Source organism: Perissodus microlepis, chromosome 11 (assembly GCF_051167445.1).
Source record: "Perissodus microlepis isolate ML-2025 ecotype Zambia chromosome 11, ASM5116744v1, whole genome shotgun sequence".
Lineage (NCBI taxonomy): Eukaryota > Metazoa > Chordata > Actinopteri > Cichliformes > Cichlidae > Perissodus > Perissodus microlepis.
The window spans coordinates 17,497,124-17,518,473 of record NC_140471.1 but is presented as its reverse complement, the minus strand read 5'-3'; the positions used below and the strand labels follow the sequence as shown (position 1 = coordinate 17,518,473).

Sequence of the window (21,350 nt, the reverse complement as noted above, 5' to 3'; positions counted from 1 at the left end):
TCTCTGATTAGGGCAGAAATAATAAAGCTTGTTTGAGATAAGGCTGCCACAAAAAAACAAAAAGCCGCCATAGAGGGAATGACAGACCACACTTCTTGTGGCAGCCTGAGCCCCCAGGACAATCCTGGGCAAAGACCCACACACAGCTGCTATAGCCAGGCAACTTTACAAGCAGACAGTTCAGTGAGCTGTCTGAAGCAATTCACCGCAAACAAATGCTGTGGGCAACTCCTGTGAGCAAAACACTATAAGTGAATACCACTGATAGAGCCCTAAAAAATAACCATGATATTCGGAAATCATATATTATATATTGTTTTGGGTTCACTACTTATTTTGGAAAGTAAAAACCACAGTGATTTAGAGGTTATTAAAATGTGTTCAAGCTTGGCAAATTACTTATATATCACATAAATCATAACACACCACTATCACTTTTACTTACTTGAAATCAGATTGACACCAAAAATTGTGGAATTACATACCACTAACAGTTACTTTATTTTACACTCCCCTGATAACAGCAGACACACTGTCACACACCAGTAAGCCAAGAACAGTGACAAAGGTTTAATGGAAGACACAAACATTTATGCAGAGAAGGCAGTAAACAACCTGCCCACCAGCTGAAATTACTTCACACAGCTTAAGAAAAAACTTAATAAAGAGGACAGCATTTGTGCAAAGATCATATCATTGTGCCACTGAAGCTGGTCAGACTGTACCCAACTCACATTATGAGCAATGTTTTTAAGTGTCCTGTACTTTCAAATGCAACATTTTATCAGCTTAACAATATCAGCAAGCAAACAACTGTTATGCCATTTGTCATATAGTGCAAGTCAAAGATCCAGCTGCTGCATTTCCCAGGGAGAGAAAAGTGCAAGATAACTTCACCCAAAGATGGAGAAAGATGTAAGAAAGACAGGAGAAAAGAGGTTATTTTGAAAGATAAGAACTCCTCAGTGACATGTGATAAAGTGGAAACTTAAAGTTTACATAAGTCCTCATTTTAAAATCATATTAGATCAGATTAGTATATGGTGTTATGTTTTTCTTTCATATTGTGAAACGCCTTGCAATACAAATTGAGGTGTATACTGCGTGCTCTTCAAAGTTTGCATGAAACTACTCAGCAGTTGTGGCAATTCTGAGCAAAATAAACAGGTTTGTGTGGATTACAATGTGAATTTTTTATCATATTAATATAGTAAACAGATTCAGTTACTTTGCACACAAAAGCTGGTAGAAATGTATGCAGTATATGTAAAATCTGTACTTCTACTTAGGTAAAGAACGCTTATTCTTTGTGCACCTCTGGCACTGACTGAAAAAATTACAACTTGTCTTGATGAGTTGTGAGATTTAGATGAGACGTGCACCAAAACAGTAGCGAATGTCTGTAGCAGTGAACCATGTAAGAAACTATAGCAGTATTCACGAGGGAAACAGAAAAACTTTAGACCCCATCAGCGCACGGACGTCAGAGGAATTTTCCATAGATGCGCTATTTTCTGGAGAACTGATTAGCTAGTGGGCGGTGATTTCATAGCTATTCATCTTTTAACTTCAACATACACTGCCCCGGAGGAAGTTAGATTCCCAGCAAAAGTTACAGTGGTCAGTGGTAACGTAAGAAGTGAATGGCTTTATAAAGCTTAGCAGTGCGGGCTTCTGATCATCAAGACGGAGCACTGATTAGTTAATTAACAGACGGAAGATGAAGACATCAGGTATCTCGGGCTGCTGAGGTAAATACATTTCAATCACTTAAGTTAAAAAAAGCTATCGAACTGAAAGAAGGGCATATCACACAAACGCGATTTGCCTGATTAACAGAAGCAATTTACTGCAAATTGTGTTAGAATTAATTCTGAAAAAGCAAAACTTATTCTGTGTCTCTTGCGTTTGTGATAGTTGCTGTTATGAGTGTTCATTTATGTTTTACGCTTTAAGAAGTAGTGCGTAATTGACGTGCGTGGATGGCTCAAAGCTGTGAGCGCACAGTCTTATCTTTGGCTCTTATCCGTAGACCTTCCTCACCATGGATTTTAGATAAGACCCTACATATTTATGAAACTTAATAATACAGGTATTTCTCTGAAACAGGACAGAATATAATTGAATTTGGAGCATCAGCGGGACAGGAAGAATCCCGATACACGACGCATACAAAGTTGTGGTTGCTTCACAGACCGCCAATTTTCTTTTTTTAGAGTGACCAGATGGTTTAGAGTCGTGCTTTTAGTCATATTTCTATGCAGCGATTATAACAAAATGAAAGCACCTCTCCATTTTTTTCTCGGCAGTGTGCGCACACAGAGTGAATTTCATTGACTTTTTAAATTCTTTCGGGTTTCCACTCCCAACACTGTTTTTTTTTTTTTTTTTTTTGGGGGGGGGGGGGGGGGGGGGGGTTTCAAAGCTGTTTCACTGTAAAATGAATATAAAATGTCAGAGACTGGGCCCTACGTAAATGCTCCGTTTGGAGCTCAAGCCCGGGACGTCTGCACCTATAAGCTGTCATAGTTGATTTGTCGGACAAACTGCATTTAACGATGCGGAAAAACTCCAGCATCTGTGGTAGTGATGTGCAATACCACTGATTTCCTTTACGATCTAAATTAATCTGAAGTAAAATTCAGTCTGCTATCGGCGATACTGACCCGATACTGATACTTTGTACAAAAACGTAATGTGTTTGGAAAATCAAAATCAAAAGTATTATATTTCTGTCATGAAACGCTGTGCGGCAGGCAGGAGTTGGACCCAAAATGCAGGACTCAGACGATGAACTCAAAATCACAGCTTTATTGGCTGGTAATAGAACACAAGCAATACAAAACTAAACTGGGAAAAGCTAATTATAACACATACCAGAAGACACGGGGAGAATCACACACAGCATGAGGGACGACGCGACCCTGACTCAGAGAAACACGGGGTTTAAATACACTGGGAAATAACGAGGGGAATGAGACACAGAAGGAGGGCACAGCTGGGAGAAATCAGGACCGATGAGACAAGCAAAGCAGGACACATTCCCATAAGACACGGACCTTCAAAGTAAAACAGGATGGATCACACACAAGTACAATAATACAAAAATCACAAAGAACTAAAAACGCTGGGTCAGGAGACCCAAGACCGTGACAGTTTCAAACTATACCTTCATAATAAATACAAGACATCCGAGTATTTGGTCTTATTGTTTAATTATGAGGAATATATAAAAGTAATGAACATGAAAATTCACTATCTAAATTTAGAAAGATTCAATTAACAATCAACATCAAATGTGACTGATTAAAAATAATAACTCTGAGAAACATTTTATAGATGCATGTTATTATCTATGTTATGCATGAAATATTTTGAGATGTATTATTTTAAGCCAAAAATGTATTGCAAGTACGCTGTCTATTTTAAAGATACCTAGTCTATATAATCCCCTTGAAATGCTCTACAATTTGAACAATGTAGTTTAAAGGATGCGGGGAATTTCCCTCACTTAAACAAATAAACATAACCTAAGCATATGTGAGTTCAAAAATTCAGCAACAATGCTACACATCACCAACAGCTCCACACTTTCTCTCTCTGTACCTGGATAGTGCCTGCCTGCCTGCAGCACCAGAAAAGTGATGTTTGTCCCGCCCCAGCAGCATCTGTCCCTCCCCTGATTTCCAGTTCACCTTGTCATAAGTTCATCATCAAATGTTTTATGATTTACTTTTGTTTGTATTTGAAAAGGTGTATCTGAAAATTGTCCATTCAGACTCAATGTCCCCAGTCTCCTCCGTAATGCTCTTACAGCTCTGCCAGAAGTGGGAGTTGAAAGCTCGCAGACCGGGGTCTCTGTCAGGCATTCCCAATGCATTCTCACTCTATTTTCAGGGATGCTAGGTCTTTCCAGCATCCTCCCCAGCCACTTGATTTAACTCACCACCAGGTGGTTATCAGTTGACAGCTCAGCACCTCCACACCTGAGTGTCCAGAACGTACGGCTGCAAATCTGATGACACGATTACAAAGTCAATCATCGACCTGTGGCCTAGAGTGTCCTGGTGCCATGTGCACTTATGGACACCCTTATGTTCGAACATAGTGTTTGTTATGGGTAACCTGTGGTTGGCACAGAAGTCCAGTAACAGAACACCACACGAGTTAAATTCTTGCAAGCCGTTCCTCCCAATCGCACCCCGTCATGGGACTCCAAGAAGGCCGGGTCATTTGGGCTATAAGCGCAGACAACAATCAGGATCCATTCCCAGACCTGAAGGTGCAGGGTACAAACCCTCTCTTCCACTTGGAAAAACCCCAATGTATGGCAGCAAGCCGAGCAGATACTAGGATAACCACCCCAGTCTGTTGCCTCTCATTAAGGGAAGCTCCAGACTGAGACAGAGTCCAGCCCCTCTCTAGGAGACTGGTTCCAGAGCCCAAGCCGTGCGTTGAAGTGGGCCTGACTATAGAGCCGGTACCTCTCAACTTCGCACACCAACTCAGTGGGATTAAGGCTCCTTCCCCACCAGAGAGTTGACACTCCATGTCCCAATTGTTAGTCTTGCTGAGGTTCAGTCCACCAGGGTGTACACCTCTGGCCACTGTCGAGCACACACTGCACCTGACCCTTAGAAAGACATCTATTTGATGAAATGTATTCCCTTATGAACTGTAATCCATTATCGTAAATTTAAATGTTACTAGGAAACGATCTGACAAAAGGAGGGTTTAAAGAAGTTACAGTTACAGTTAAATGTTAAGTTTCTATGTCATATGTCAGAAAAGGATCCAGAGTGATGTTAAAGCGGTGGGTGAGTTCTTTTACATTTTGAGAGAAGCCAATTGGGTCTAATAATAGATTAAATGCCAGGCTGAAGCTGTCATTTTCAATATTTACATGAATGAATAAAGCACATGAAGTTGACAGCATAAAATAAGGCATTATCTACAGGGAGTGCAGAATTATTAGGCAAATGAGTATTTTGTCCACATCATCCTCTTCATGCATGTTGTCTTACTCCAAGCTGTATAGGCTCGAAAGCCTACTACCAATTAAGCATATTAGGTGATGTGCATCGCTGTAATGAGAAGGGGTGTGGTCTAATGACATCAACACCCTATATCAGGTGTGCATAATTATTAGGCAACTTCCTTTCCTTTGGCAAAATGGGTCAAAAGAAGGACTTGACAGGCTCAGAAAAGTAAAAAATAGTGAGATATCTTGCAGAGGGATGCAGCAGTCTCAAAATTGCAAAGCTTCTGAAGCGTGATCATCGAACAATCAAGCGTTTCATTCAAAATAGTCAACAGGGTCGCAAGAAGCGTGTGGAAAAACCAAGGCGCAAAATAACTGCCCATGAACTGAGAAAAGTCAAGCGTGCAGTTGCCAAGATGCCACTTGCCACCAGTTTGGCCATATTTCAGAGCTGCAACATCACTGGAGTGCCCAAAAGCACAAGGTGTGCAATACTCAGAGACATGGCCAAGGTAAGAAAGGCTGAAAAACGACCACCACTGAACAAGACACACAAGCTGAAACGTCAAGACTGGGCCAAGAAATATCTCAAGACTGATTTTTCTAAGGTTTGATGGACTGATGAAATGAGAGTGAGTCTTGATGGGCCAGATGGATGGGCCTGTGGCTGGATTGGTAAAGGGCAGAGAGCTCCAGTCCGACTCAGACGCCAGCAAGGTGGAGTACTGGTTTGGGCTGGTATCATCAAAGATGAGCTTGTGGGGCCTTTTCGGGTTGAGGATGGAGTCAAGCTCAACTCCCAGTCCTACTGCCAGTTTCTGGAAGACACCTTCTTCAAGCAGTGGTACAGGAAGAAGTCTGCATCCTTCAAGAAAAACATGATTTTCATGCAGGACAATGCTCCATCACACGCGTCCAAGTACTCCACAGCGTGGCTGGCAAGAAAGGGTATAAAAGAAGAAAAACTAATGACATGGCCTCCTTGTTCACCTGATCTGAACCCCATTGAGAACCTGTGGTCCATCATCAAATGTGAGATTTACAAGGAGGGAAAACAGTACACCTCTCTGAACAGTGTCTGGGAGGCTGTGGTTGCTGCTGCACGCAATGTTGATGGTGAACAGATCAAAACACTGACAGAATCCATGGATGGCAGGCTTTTGAGTGTTCTTGCAAAGAAAGGTGGCTATATTGGTCGCTGATTTGTTTTTGTTTTGTTTTTGAATGTCAGAAATGTATATTTGTGAATGTGGAGATGTTATATTGGTTTCACTGGTAAAAATAAATGATTGAAATGGGTATATATTTGTTTTTTGTTAAGTTGCCTAATAATTATGCACAGTAATAGTCACCTGCACACACAGATATCCCCCTAAAATAGCTAAAACTAAAAACAAACTAAAAACTACTTCCAAAAACATTCAGCTTTGCTATTAATGAGTTTTTGGGGTTCATTGAGAACATGGTTGTTGTTCAATAATAAAATTATTCCTCAAAAATACAACTTGCCTAATAATTCTGCACTCCCTGTCAAAGGTTTTCATCGAATGGCTTACACAGATAAACTACAGAATAGCACCACTAGGCGTTGTATTAGGAAGTGATACTGTACTGCAGAGAGAGACAACAGATGAGAGAGTACATTAGATAACTTAACTGATTTTAATTGTTTACATCAACTCATGAATTGAAATCATCCCTGCTCTTCTTGAGGTTCTTTTGGGCTCATCAGTATTGTAATCTACATCCACTTTAGTACCTCAATCTAAACACTCAACATTATTTGTGTTGTTTTAGCAAAATATGTTTTAAGTGCTCATATCAACAGGATTCATTTTCTTTGTAATTTGCATTTGACATCAAGTTGTGATGTAAGAGTAATTAAATTGAGTATAAAAACTAAAACTGACTTTGACATACATTAATACTGTTCTTTCTTTATGTTAATACCGCAGGTCTCAAGAAAATGATGGAGGTGACCAACAGTAACTCAACCAGCAACTCTTGCATTCACATCAGTACAACTACTCCTGAGATTCGAAAGTCTCTCATCACTGTGTCTATCATTTTTCACTTCCTGATATTTCTCCTTGGTGTGCTCGGGAATGGACTGGTTATCTGGGTGACTGGGCTAAAGATGAAGAAAACAGTAAACACAGTTTGGTACCTCAACCTTGCTGTGGCCGACTTCATCTTTGTAGCATTTCTACCCCTCAATGTAATAAACCTTGCTTTAGACTTCCACTGGCCTTTTGGCAACTTCATGTGCAAGCTCAACACCATGGTACTTATTCTGAACATGTTTGCCAGTGTCTACATTCTGGTGGTGATTAGTGCAGACAGATGTGTGTCTGTGGTGTGGCCTGTCTGGGCTCAGAACAACCGAAATGTACGTAAGGCCTTGTTTGTGACTCTGGGTGTTTGGGGGGTGGCTTTGATGATCGGCTTTCCATATTCCATCATCATGGACACAGAGCAAGCGTGTGAGAATGAAAACAAAACTCTCTGCTTAAACAGCTACGCTATTTCTGATGACTATAATGCAGAATCTCCCAATATACTGCGACAATTTCGTTATCCACCGATTATCATCGCCCGCTTCCTTGTGCTTTTTGCAGTCCCATTCTCTATCATTGTCTCCTGTAACGCTGTAATAATCCATCATCTCAGAAGAAACCACACACTGGCAAGGAAATCAGGTCGCCCCTTTAAGATCATTGTTGCCATTATCATCACATTTTTTCTGTGCTGGTCTCCCATTTATATTATGGATCTAATTGTGCTGGCGAAAGAAATGGACACTTCAAGTGGTGTCATTGGGATCCCTTTGGCCACCAATTTGGCCTTTCTCAACAGCTGCCTGAATCCACTGCTGTATGTGTTTGTGGGCAAAGATTTTAAGAAAGAAGTCTGCAAATCCATTCTAGCTGCAATGGAGACTGCCTTCCAGGAAGAGGAGAAACGCTCTCAGAGTTATACTAAGTCAGTTAGCACAAATACATTTCAGCTTTGAAAACTGATGTGTAAGGCTGTTAATGACACAAAGAACCATAAGGAAACAATATTACTTCAGAGAAAATCTTTCTAGACCTGTGTTGTTTGAAATATATGAAAAGGTTTAATAAATATTTATGCCCATTTTACTGCTCTTATAATGTTAATTTAATGGAAATGGCTAATGTCGTTTGTTTCTTAAGTCATACATTAAGTTTGCATTAAGTTTGTACCATTACAGAGCTGAAACTGATTGTAAAATGCCACTTCCTGGGAAAAAAAAGATCGAGTCAGTAATTTCAAAATAAGTATTACATATGTTTCTGTTTCCTGTTCATTTTACTGGTTCTTTTAACCTTTAACAAGTATGATTTGGTTAAGTGGAAAGTGACACTTTAAACACTATCAGTGAGTATAACCTATTTGGTCTGTATGTACATTTACAACAACACCATGTGAATAATTCGATTTTATAGTAATTATTTAGCATAACAGCTTATCTCCTATTAATGTACTGTATAAGATAAATGATATGATGTTACGTTTAACAAAACAGCAGCTTTGTATAATTATTTAGTCTTTAGTTTTATATAGGCATATTCTTATATATAACTTAAATCAAATGTCATGTCTTCAGTTCCTCTCCTCACATGAATCTCTTCTTATATTTACATTTATTATAAAATATTTACTATTATATAGGACAGGGAGGTTGAACCAAAGTTTCTGGGTTCCAAGATTAACACTATGGCTGTGCTGTTGGGTACAATGAGACTAATACAGTCTGAGGAATTCGAGGAATTTTTTGTCTAAAGATAAACATTTAGTGTCCTAGTTACCATGGTACTGGCTTAGAGTTTAGTCCTCTTTCTTTAGGTGTCTTTTGGCAACAAAAAGAGCATGTGTTCCCCTCATCTCAGAGTTAATGTTTTTACATTGTAGCTAAGGTTCTTGTGGCATGGCAGTTATGTTTGAAAGAGACATCACCACCAGCATATGGCTCCCATGTACACTCAGCAATGTGCCTATTACCACAAGAAGTACTTACAAATATATACGCATCCAAAGTATTGGAACAAGGCACTATAAAGGCCAGATACTGAGATCACCTGACACTGGGTTGAAAGCTGCCAAGCTGACATACCAAGATACTTAGGTACCATTAAGGAATTACATCATTCTGAGCCATCCAAGCCATAGGTGGTCTTGGAGTCATTGTCTTTTCTGCACTTCTTGAGATCAGCATGTATTCAATAAAATGACCCACGGAAACCACTTTCATGCAGCAGAACCTGATAAAAGAGGATGGGTTAGTCCAAGGGGTCGCTGTGCTCATCTCTAAGAAGGAAGTGAAGCACCATAAAACCCAGACCCCTTTATTCTTAATTTAATTTGTAACTTAAATTATCTAAAAACTTTGATTGATTACCAGTACTTACACTATAATAACAAAGCATCAATTCAAATTTTTAAAGGAAAGAAAAAACATAGTATATGTCAGTAACTTGAAGTACTTATTAACTTTAGCATATTTTAGAGGAATGGAAAAGGTGTCATCATGTTACATACAGTTATTTTTTAGTGGATGTGATAATGATTGGTAATTTTGTTGCCCCATATTTGTCATGGTCAATGTCTATGTGTTTTGGGGTTTTATTAATATTCTTTGATCTGGTGTCATTCATTGTTTTGGTTCTCTTAGTTGTTTTCTGCTTATGTTATATTTATAGTTACTATCTTTAGTTTTCTGTCACTGTGGCTTCCCTGTGTTCCAGGTTTCTTGTTTAGTTACTTTAGTCTCCATCATCCGTGTTCCCTTTCTGTCTCCCCAGTCACTTATGTCCCCTTGTCTGTTTCTTTCCTTTGTTTTTGTCCCCGTGTTTGTCGTGCTTCCTGTTTTGTGTTGACACTCTCTCATCCTGTGTTCATTGTGTTCAATTTTGCTTCCAATGCCCTGTTATGTTTAGTTCCTCCTGTGTTCCCCAGCTGCCTCATCTTCCCTGATCATCCTGCTGTGTATTTATAGTGTAAGTTTCCCTTTGTGTCTCACCTTCATGTTCCATGTACTTAGTGTTTAGTTGTTTCCCAGTTTTGGTTTTGTTAGTTTATTCTTTGTCTCCCTTTTCTTTGAGTTTGTATTTTATGCAGCCAAAAATAAAAGGCTTGTTTTTTGTTCTACTCCGTCTCCTTAGTCTGCATTTGGGTCCACTCTCTCCTTTCTATGCGGTCTGCCAGTGCAGACCTGACAATATTGTCCTATGTCACCTTTTCTTTATGTCTGATGTCCCTAAAAACTGCAGTCTCCACTCTGTAACAAACCTAGCTAATGGTGAAGCTTATTGATTTTGAGTCTGTGGTTTATGGAATACCTGCATAAACCACAGGAGTTCCTATTACAGACTTTCCAAAAAGTCATTCACACAATCTCTTAACCTGATAAGAGGAAGCCACGTTTTATTAGACGTTCCGTTCCATTACGTTCCAGTTGTTGGTTTTCTTGAGAACTAATAATCACCTTTGTATTGACTGTCATAAAATGAAGTAAAATGTCATGTCTTATTAGGTTTTAGAGAGAATGTGTCCATCCACCGTGTATGCCCTATGAAATTCCGAGTTAACTTCTAAATGTTTACCAAAAACTATATTGTGAAAAGGAGACAAATTTGCTTGCTTACGTTAGTATTTTGTTTAATTGAAACTGTAATTATTATCGTTTTTGATTTTGTTCTGTGCCCCATCTTAATCATCACCACACATTTAAGACGTTTTTTCCTGTTCTTGATGTTGAGTTTATCCAGCATTCAGTATAATCATTTATGTTCGAAGTTATTTGGCATATTTCTGTTTTTATTATTATTATTTTTATTATTATTAAAAGTTACTGGAAAAGAAACTGCCATGGCTCCATCATTATAAGACCACATGAACCTATGTCCAGCAGTTTTTACTGGTATTTGCAGATTGTTTTCTTCTGGCTTAAGCCATGCAGGCGTGCAAACTACTGTTGCCAAATCTTTGCTCAAAGGTAGCTGAGCTGGCTGATTGCTGGGGATCGAGATCACAACTAAAGGTGACTGTTGTTGTGATCTGGTGCTATATTGAAAAAATGAATTCAATATAATTGAATTGAAACTATGTTAAAAAATAATATAATTCTAAGAAAAACATTATAATATATGATTTGAATATAAACTGGAGAGACAGTATAGCTAGAAAGAAAGATTGAACAAATAACTGATCAATTTCATCTGATGTAAGCAATTAAAGGACCTAGAGGAATTATTACTTTGGCAAGTACACACTTTGGATTTGTATTTAAACCTGATTGCTGGATTGTCTGATCATAACCTGATACTGAAAATTAGAAGAATTATCTGGAATCCCCCAAATGGAGTAAGAATGCTTCCAAAATGCCATTTAGAAAATTACTTAGGATAATTTGTTACTAGGAGTTGATTTGGATGAATGCAGCCCAAATTTTTCCAGACCACAAGAGAATACTACTGATATTTTTTCTATAACGTTTGAATTAGAAATGTATTCCTTGGTTAAATGACAATTTATTGGAATTGATGAAAGAACTGATAAAGGATTGAAACTGATGAAAAATCGAGATAATACACCAGATAATAATTTCTAATTATCCAATAACATAACACGCACTAATAGTACTGACCAGCAGAGGGAGCTGTTTATATGCTAAACATTCTACAAATAACAGACCTCAGTCCTGTCAAGTAAAAATCAGCCCAGAATTGCAACTTCTAAACTTCACCTAAGCAGTAAATCAAGAGTTTATACACACACATAATTGTGACAGTTTTGTTCTTACTTCAAACTTATGTAATTTTATGATTCAGTGAAGCCAAATCATTCTGAATCATCAACCTTTTGCAATCTGTTATTGTTATTATTATTAATATATTATTTCCTCGGAGACACTCAATGTGCCTCAAGTAAGAAGAGGTACAGTGAGATTTTTGCTTATCTTTCTATAAATATGAAAGGTTCTAACTCCATTGGTCACATATATATTGGTATACTTCTGCATCTCGAAACAATACAATATCCAGCATGGCTTTCAAAGTCGCTTAAAAATATACTGTATAACAGCAGTGGCAGCAGTAAAGTATTGACAGAACATTTGTCAATGTTAAGGTGACCTGTACTATTGTGCACCCTTCTCCCACTGGTCTGTGGGTGCTTTCCAATTATCCATTTTGCTGAGTAAGGTCCCTAACTTAGAGCTGGAAGTATCTGTGTGGCAGCCATTATAAGAGCTGTTCCAATTTTCCAAATACTAAGTAAAGAAGTAGCCAGCAACTATTCATGCAAACAATTAAGATGAGAAACAAAGTTGAGCAGATCATATAAATGTTTATTGTAGGTGTATTTTCCATTCCACGCCATAACCTCCTGATATATTTATAGCTTTTATAAATTTAACAAATGCAGTTTGTTAAATTCACCACACTGCTGGAATAAAATCTGCGTCTTGTTGAATTGCTTCCCTTGATAACGAACGGAGAATGCTATATCAGCTAAAGATTATGATCAGTGTTCATTAGTAAAGTCCTTTGTTGTACTGCAGTATTTAGGATTAATTTTTAAAATGAGTACAGGTCAGCTAGGATAAGTGATGGTTGGAGTGAATTTTATTGCTGTCATTGAAACCTTTAAGGTCAAATCCTTAACAACAGGAGGAAAGGAATTACACAGGATCCCAGCAGTAAAATTTTAAAAATCTATTAACTTTATATGATATTTATAGAAACACACAGCCAGTAACAGGAGTGCAGATTAATGGCTAGAAAATCCAGTGTGGGCTCAGGTTTCACGTAGGTGTTTCTCTCTTGTATAGGAATTTCTTTCACTTATGTATTAATCACGTTATTGTAATGCCTTGGTGCCACTGGATTTTAACATGTCTGACACTCATACTTAAGACAAATGGTAGGGGGTGTAGTAAGGATGTTGGGGGAAACAGGAACTCCAGAGGACCAGTCTTTTGTCTCTTCGAGGACTCTGGGAAGTAGCAAGGGAGTGTGAACCTTAAGGTGTGAAACAGCTGTGTACTGCCTTTTGTTCCTGAAGAAGGTATTTAACTGAGAGCCATGCTAGGCTCAGTGAGACTCTGCTGACCCTGCCCCGTGGTCATGTAGGCTCTCCATCAAGCTTGGTTGTCTGTTGTCTTTGTGTGTTTGGATTAAAGAATGTTAGCTACCGCTCACTGCTCGTCTGCAGGCTTTATTTAATGGAAAAATTCCACAACACTCTGAAAACAGCACGGCAGTGGTCCCTCACCCCCAATTGGTCATGTCAAATGGCCTTCCCTTCCCTAAGCTTCATTCTGCCAGAGGTTCCTTACTGTTCAAAGGGACTTTTTCCTTCCCACTGTTACCCAAGTGCTTGTTCATAGAGGGCTGTCTGATTGTTGGGGTTTCTCTGTAGGGGTCTTTACCCCTATCCACCTTTTTCCTAAGTCCTTAGCAATTAGCAATGACCCAACAATGAAGTGTTTTTTCTCATCCTCTGAGCCATGATGGGTTGGGAAGGTGCTCTCCACCCCTTTGGGTTGAGTTTGGGCCTTTTCAAACCCTGGCTAGATCACCTGGGTCTCATCATCCTCAGCAGTACAAATGGACCAGCGCTACCATCCAGTCTCCTTGTAATGGAAACCAGGGGTTCCATTACCTGGTTGGTATTGTTAGTGATTAATTGTTGGATTAGGAATTTAAAATAGGGTAATAAAGAAAACACATTAGTTCTTATGGAGTCTTTTATTAGGTTATTTGACATACGATTAAATTGACAGCTTGTAACGGAAAAGAGACAGTGGGACTGGCCATCCTACCTGTGTCGGAGAAGAGCCAAAGTTAGAGCTGCTTGCAGTTAATCATTTATCAATAACCTAAACATATGTGAAATGAGAACTTGTAAAGGTACTCACCTGTCCTGGTTGCTTCTTGCAGGATGTGGAGCAAAAGAGTGAAAGCGGCTCAATCACCTGTTTAAGAGCTCTTGGAGCAGACCAGTGTGCCAGGTTAGGGAGTATGGTTAAAGAGGGTTTTAATTTAGATAGAAATGGGTGAAGCTTATGTTATTGGTTTGTTTATAGTACGTGTTGGAAATATGTATATGTTTGTGATGTGCTTTAATGTTATTGTATGTTTGTTTGTGTGGAGGGTTATGTGTTCATTTTGATTAGTTAACCCCCATACTTGGGCTATTCCGGATGCTCACCTGAAAAGGTAGAGTATAAAAGGAAGCCATTTTGTTTAGTTGGAGTTAGTGTTTGTGCTGTTGTTATGCTCCTTCTTTAATAAAGTGCCAATCCATGGATGTCTTTTACTCCAGTCTCGCGTCATATTATTGGACAGAACCTATGACCGCCGGCCAAAACTGACACTCCTCTAGATTATCTGATAGATTATCTGCCTTTTAGAGTAGTGACCTGGTCCAGTTTAGTTGCTTCTTGTGTTCCTTACTTACCTGAGTTCTAGGGTAATCCCTTCTTGAGTTCCCAGCATGCAGAACGTGGACCCAAAGAGACAGAAGCAGACACGAACAGACTGAGAGGCAAAACATAGATTTTATTTACAAGTCTCACAGGGAAATGTATGTGCAGGACAGAACTCAAATGCCTAAAATATTCACAGGAGGGAGGAAAACAGGTCACACAGTTGTAGGTCTTTTTATAGGCAGGCGGAGAGCTGCAGGTGTCTGGGTGAGCATCATTGACAGCTGTGGGGGAAGCTGAAAGATTGACCTGAGAATGTCCGACGGTCCAAGGTGAGAGAGGTGAGAGGGCAGGCAGGTGAGTGGAGTGAAACTGAATGTGTGTCCAGAATTCAAATATCCAGAAAGGCCAGTGCTCAGATCAGAAAGGCTTACGGCGAATGTCGAGTATGACTGATCCGTAGCGACACTGGAGGCACAGTGTGATGGCTGCATGCAACCACACAATTGAAATACTTGGGTAATATTCATTTGATCTTTTTGTCTTATTTTTACATTATGCTCTAAAGTAGTGATGTGACGTTCTGTATCGAGGCTTCAAAGCTTGTGTCGAGTAATGGAGGGGGCGTTTCCGCGATGCGCATTTATGGGAGGAGCTGAAAATGATGACGTCCGAAGCCTCGCTGCCCGGCTGTACCACGTGACTGGTTCATGAAGTGGTTCGAACTTTGCCGCGAGCTATGACAGCGATATAAACCCCTCAGACTTCATTCAAGATGTGGGTGATGGAGAGTTGCGATTAGTGGAGACAGTTTGGAGAGAGTTTGGAGGTTTAGGAGAGTGAGGAGAGAAAGTCAGAAGAGAATAGAGCCAGCTAAGAAGAGGAGGATGTCCTCCCCTGTGTGGGAACATTTTGATTTTATTCCTCCCAACAAGGTATGTAAATTTCTACAGAAGATGTATTTTCATAATACTGATGGTGCAATACAATTTATGTTAAGCGGCTTTACTTTTGTACAAGGTGAAGTGTTTGCTATGTGCCAGGGAGCTGGGATATAACAACAACACCTCATCCATGCTTAGGCACTACAGAGCTTTGCATGAGAATAAGGGGAACACCGATTGTGGAGCAAGACCAGGTGAGCCATCAAATGCCATGATAATATAGCATGCAGTAATGTTACTAAATGATATAACAATATTATACAACTGTAATAAGTTACGTGTGTGATATTTATATTTGTGCTTTGTCTTTATTGTCTTTCCTCAGGAGAACAATCTCAAATTGATGAAGACCTGGTTAGCATGGTGATTGAGGACTACCAGCCATTTAGCATTGTGGAGGACAAAGGATTTAAAAGATTTGTTAAATCATTAAATCCTACCTATGTTCTCCCCCCTAAAAAGGTCATAAAAGCAGTGAAAATTTCGTTTTTACAGAATAAAATGTGGGCAGGACTGAGGCTCAAAGCCTCAGTGTGCAGCTGTCCATACCTCAACGTTACAAAAGCACAACCACTGTCCACACCCCAACCACACCTCACCTCACAGTAAATGATCACTTCCATTTTAAGCATTTCCAAATGATCATTTTCCATACTGCCAGTATAAATATACACAGTATACTGCCATCACTACAATATACATGTTTTACACACTCCTTTTGTTGATGACATTTACAGGCTGTGTGCAAAAGGCCACACTCTTCAAATTCATGCCAACTAATATTTTTACATCCAGTAGGTGTCCTACTAGAGCAAATGAAGCTTCAAGACGCTTTGTGCTGGGGTGAACCAATTGGATGAAAAGCTTCAGTGCTTCATGAAGCTTCATCTGCCCATCACTAATTTTGAGTTAACCTGTAATGCATGACAGCACTAAGCTATAGTTCAAATGGTGGCATAGACTCTGTTTTGCATTGTTTGGTATTTTATATGGGTATATGTTATATTAATTATATTTCTGTTCTTTCTGAGTTACCTGGCCTCCGCTCCAGTCCTTCCTGGTTTGGCTGAAAGAGGAGGCTGAGGGTGGAGCTGGTTTAAATGCAGAAGCCAATCAAATGGACTGGACCATCTATTGTGATCATGTAGGGGGAATGGGGTTCTTCTTGAATGATGGTTAGCTGTTATCTCTCTAGTTTTCACCTTTGGTGTATATAATGGTTTATTCATTTGCTATATAACTGGAGCTGTTTCTCATTTGGGCAGGTCAGTTTGTTGTGTTATGTTTTGTTAAGTAACTTTTGAGTAGTTTTGTTAAGTTAACCTCTTTTATGGGCCCACTTGGTTCTTAAAAAAAGTTTATTTTTGTCATTTTGAATTTTTATAATCATCTTGTCCTTTTTGGGATATAATAAAACCCATTTTTTGAAGTTTACATTTATACCTGTGTGTTCCTGGCTGCTTGGTTTATGTTACACGGAAAGAATCAAGATGAGACACAAAAAGCATAGAATGCATGAACAAGAGGGACCTGTAGTAACGGTGGTTAGCAGACAAACCGGTGGAGACCAAATGAAGCCGCTGGCCTTAAATACTGCTGGCTGGTAATCCCTGGATTGCCGTCAGGTGAGCCTACCAGCTGCCTTGATGAGAGCCTTGCCCAAAAGGTGGGACTGTGAGTGAAAACAAGGAAAAAAGCAGCCACTTACCCAGCCTATGACAACTGAAACCTTTCATTGAACTACCAAATAAACAAAATGGTACTGTCTCTCTCATGGCAGCACTTCTGCTATAATTTTGTTCATATTTAATAAAATAAAAATGTAGACCTAAGTGGATACATTGGTTTTGACTGCTAGTGAAAATTGTTTTCTTTACAAATAACTCTCTCACTGAACTAACACGGCCAGTCCCTCAACATGCTTGTACTCTCTGCTCATATTGCCTTCATATTAAATACATTTTTGCTTTTTAAATAATTTATTTTAAGATAACAAACACTCCCTGGATACTCATCTCAATGACTCAGCTTCACCAACAGTAAAGACAGCAGGAGGAAAAAGAAAACACCAGAAATGGAAAAGTAATGTGATAAGTGTGTGTTCATTTCCCATCAAATTCCAGTTCCTCCAATTCATCTGCTGCAAGCTGTGAGTCTTTAGTGAATGACAGGAAAAAAGAGCAAGAAGTGCCGCTGTTTGGCAAATGAAGTATGCTATCTAGAACAGTTTTTTTACTCAAAGAGAACATTTCAGACTAATTTGGTGATGTATATTATACAAATGCATGTTACAATGAGATCTGTCTTGTATGACCACTCTTTTGGCTAATTTAACATTTCCAGGCATTAGGAGTGTAAATGTTAGAATCAATTCAACACATTTGTACTTGTCCATGCCACTGCATGTGTTGTGATTGTGTTTCTCTCTCTGATGTCCTTGTTTAGAAGCACTGATCTTCAGTCTTTGCTGAATCATTGTACTACATGCAGTTAGTGAAGCCTGGCTCCTTCGCATGCTTGCTTGTTCACCTTGTACTTGAAAGAATACTTACCCGTTGTCTTTGTTTGTGCAGATTCTCTTTGGAATAACTTTCCCTGGAGAGGGATAACTCACTGCCTGTTAGCTTATCAATGTTCATGAGCGAGATTTTGTGGAGTCATTTGGACCTGTGGGGTTACATTTTAAGCCTGTGCATGATTTCTTATCTCTCTCTATGCCATCAGCAGCCCTGAGTCTAAGCTGGGCTCTTGCACTTGCAATTTCAGCCTTCTGCAGGTATTCTGTTCTGTCTGCCATCAGCGGCCCCACACCATTGAAGCTCTTATTTCCTTTCTGCATCTTTCAGCCTCCACAGCTCTCTGCTCCCTTGGCCATCTGCAGCGCTGTGCCTTAACCCAAGCTCTACTTCTCTCCTGGCCTTGACATCTTCTGATCGAATGGCACTGGAAGGTGGCCACCAAGCCCAACATTCATGCTGATGCTCCAATCCAGCAGACTCGCCTTTAGTCTTGTTCGAGATCCATTCAGACTTTCCCAGTTTCTCACTCTTCTTGGTGCTTATGCTTGCTATGCCTCTCAGTGCTATGCATTACTCCTAACGTGCAGGCCAGAACTGCCGCGCTTTCTTTCTTTCTTCGGCGCCCTCTAATCCCTTTCACAGCTGAGGTTCCATTCCATCGAGAGGGGCTATCGGAGTCTAACCGCCAAACACCTCTAATTTCTGTTAATCAATAAACCATGTTCATTCTTTCTACATCTCTCCTTATTGAAATGCTGGTTTTCATTTAGCTAACTATTACCTTCAGGTGTGTTTAGGCTGTGACTAAGTTATTGTCATTAAACAGATTAAACAGTGCAACTATGGTCATTTCATCTACATCAGCTATTCTGTGATTGTTGAAGGGCTGATCAAGTCATTAGTGTGGAGGGAAAAGGGAAACTGACTCAGGACACAGCCCCGAGGTTCTCTGGTATTGGAGATGGCATGCCATAACATCCTGGGTCTTTCACTTTGGACAGGAGGAAACTGCTAAGGGTTTAGCTTTGGTCTGACATAGGAAACTGTCCATCCACGCATTCATTTTCTTCATCCACTAAATACTATGACATTAAAGTTGTATTAAGATTAAAAATAAGGTTAAAACTAACCCAGCAGTTTTAACCTACATGTATATCATAGTCTTTACATTGCACTAGTCAGACAAACTTCTTTAAATTTACTAATGATTTAGTAAAATCTAAACTGATGTGAATTTAGTTCAGGGACATCAAAATAAAGCTCACAAGTAAGCTTTAGATGGCAGAGAAATATCTTTGGTCAGTTAAAATCTGATGTGGATGCTCTTCATAGCAGAAACATCAGGAACAGATGGAACAAGCTAAATGGTATGTTCTACTCTATGCTATTATGTCTTATTGGTTGTGGGTTTCCTCAAATTGATTTTGTCCTAAATAGGGATGGGTATCCGGTATCCGGTGCCATCATGGCACCGGTTCTGACATAAACGGTAGTAACCAGACGGAAAAGCAGCGCACATTTCGGTGCTTTATTTCGGTGCTTTTTTTTTTCCTGAGCTGTGATACACTTTAGATTCTAGCCAATCATTTTACGTTTCCGAGGATAGTAGGCAGGTCCAGGTACGTACGTTCTTTTAGAGCAGAGCTACAGATTAAAAATGCCCAAGGCGAAGCGGTCAAAAGTCTGGCTGTACTTCACAGCAAAAGATGCAAACTCAGCAGCCTGCAACAAGTGCTTTAAGCTGATACTGTGATACTGTGCAAAGGAGGTAACACCTCAAATCCGATGAAACACCTGGCGACGCATAGCGTTTTTTTTAAAAGCCGAGAAATGCACCGTATTTGATAGCTTGCTGCGAGACCTCACACCGAGCACATCTACTGCGGGTGGGTTGCCTGTTATCGGACCCGGAGTTTGCAACATCCCCCAAAAACCGAAGAGTAGAGTCCTGGCCCCTAGCCCTGCCAGTGTAGCAGAAATTATGACGGATGATGATGGCAGCAGCAGCCGTTCTTCTCTGCGTGAGTAGCTAAATGTTGTTCATGTCTAATTTACGTTGAGTAGGCTAACCACGTTATTACATTAATGCACGTAAGGTGAACTAGCAAACATCATCATAGCTACATGCGGCTGTCTTCTTGTTTGATGGCAGATACTCCCTTCACCCTGGCCAAAAAGGCTAAAATGACCAAAGAAAAAGTGGAAAACAGTTAAACATGAGAGGTTTTTGGACAAAGTTTGTGTTTTTTCCATTGTTTAAGCACTGCTTCCAGCCAAGAATGATACTATATATGCCCCATAGCTGCAGAAAAGGCTAACATTGTTATCTTTTTACAAAAAAACAGCTGAACATGAGAGGTTTTTGGACCAATTTTGTGTTCTCCATTCTTTAAGCACCGGTTTGAGCACCGTTTAAGCACCAGCACTGTTTCAAAAGTACCTGTTTGGCACCGGTATCGGATAAAACCTAAACGATACCCATCCCTAGTCCTAAAACAGGATGTTAGCAGCCCCACACTGTTCCCCTCTCTTCTGCTTGCAGTAAAATTCTGCTTTTTTTATTTATTTATTTATTTATTTATTTTTTTTAATTTTAGCTTGTGATGGGTACATTGACTCTTATTTTGCTCTCTTATTTCACCTTTCCTTTTGTTTTTTGTTTTTATACAGTTTAGCTTGACTTATATTAACCTTTCATATTTTGTTTCAGGATTCTTCAAAAGTGGCTTCATCCACACCAACAACAGAGCTTTACTAAAGTTATGTAATCTTTCTTTGATAATTTCCTGTTTTGATCTTGGAGAATTGTGAAATCATGCTGACATAACTCTGATCAAAATAATAACATAGGCTTATTTATTAAGATTATATAAGTTAAACCACTGTGTTTAACAGAAAGTGTTGCTTTTGTAAGGGCAATGACTTTGTAGCATATTTCAAATTATAGCTGTCAGAATTACAACTTCTCTTAATTCTTTGGTGGTTAAAGTGAGTTCCATAATATATGTTAAAATGTAATTAATAACGCTTATAATATTTAGAAAAAATTTGAAGTTCCATTTAAAAGGAGTACAGTGTGTTAAATAGGTTTCAAAGAACATTTGCATTATATATGGTTCTTTTTTATTTCAGTGACGTTGGTATTTTATTGTGCAGAACTTTGAAAAAGGAAGTTTTTTCAAGTGTGCATATGAACTGGACTATCTGCTCAACAGTCTTTGTCGCTGCGCACATTTTGCAGTCTACCTGTGAGAAGCTGGGGACATATCAGCTCAAAATCCACAGTGCAGCTGCTCATGGCGTCCCCATGGCGTCCCCAAGCCTCAGGCCTGGCCATTGATTTCTGGAATATGTTGTCACTGGCATTATTACAATTAAGTAGGGTGGCCCAATTGATAGGATAGTGACTTAAAGTAATTCACAGTAAGGTTCCTGGCATATTTGTAGCTTCT

General features: G+C 39.4%; 2 protein-coding genes across 2 annotated transcripts; both read left to right on the top strand.

The window, feature by feature from the left end:
* The first annotated feature begins 4,207 nt into the window (after nt 1-4,207).
* LOC146377488 (chemerin-like receptor 1) lies at nt 4,208-9,131 on the top strand. The gene is made up of 3 exons (XM_084944539.1): nt 4,208-4,289; nt 6,937-7,963; nt 8,993-9,131. The coding sequence occupies exons 1-3, from the start codon at nt 4,208-4,210 to the stop codon at nt 9,129-9,131; spliced, it is 1,248 nt and encodes a 415-aa protein (XP_084800665.1).
* Nucleotides 9,132-14,511: 5,380 nt separating this feature from the next.
* Nucleotides 14,512-17,005, top strand: LOC146377487 (uncharacterized). The gene is made up of 3 exons (XM_084942607.1): nt 14,512-15,370; nt 15,456-15,573; nt 15,705-17,005. Exons 1-3 carry the CDS (start codon nt 15,323-15,325, stop codon nt 15,986-15,988), a joined length of 450 nt encoding a protein of 149 aa, XP_084798733.1. The 5' UTR covers nt 14,512-15,322; the 3' UTR covers nt 15,989-17,005.
* Nucleotides 17,006-21,350: the final 4,345 nt, after the last annotated feature.

Bases quoted from the DNA above. Each gene is read 5' to 3' on its own strand.
- LOC146377488 (XM_084944539.1), top strand. From the start codon at position 4,208: ATGGGACTCCAAGAAGGCCGGGTCATTTGGGCTATAAGCGCAGACAAC. The intron at 4,290-6,936 runs GTACAAACCCTC...TTAATACCGCAG, and splicing joins CCCAGACCTGAAGGTGCAGG to GTCTCAAGAAAATGATGGAG. The intron at 7,964-8,992 runs GTCAGTTAGCAC...ATGTACACTCAG, and splicing joins CGCTCTCAGAGTTATACTAA to CAATGTGCCTATTACCACAA.
- LOC146377487 (XM_084942607.1), top strand. From the start codon at position 15,323: ATGTCCTCCCCTGTGTGGGAACATTTTGATTTTATTCCTCCCAACAAG. The intron at 15,371-15,455 runs GTATGTAAATTT...CTTTTGTACAAG, and splicing joins ATTTTATTCCTCCCAACAAG to GTGAAGTGTTTGCTATGTGC. The intron at 15,574-15,704 runs GTGAGCCATCAA...GTCTTTCCTCAG, and splicing joins CGATTGTGGAGCAAGACCAG to GAGAACAATCTCAAATTGAT.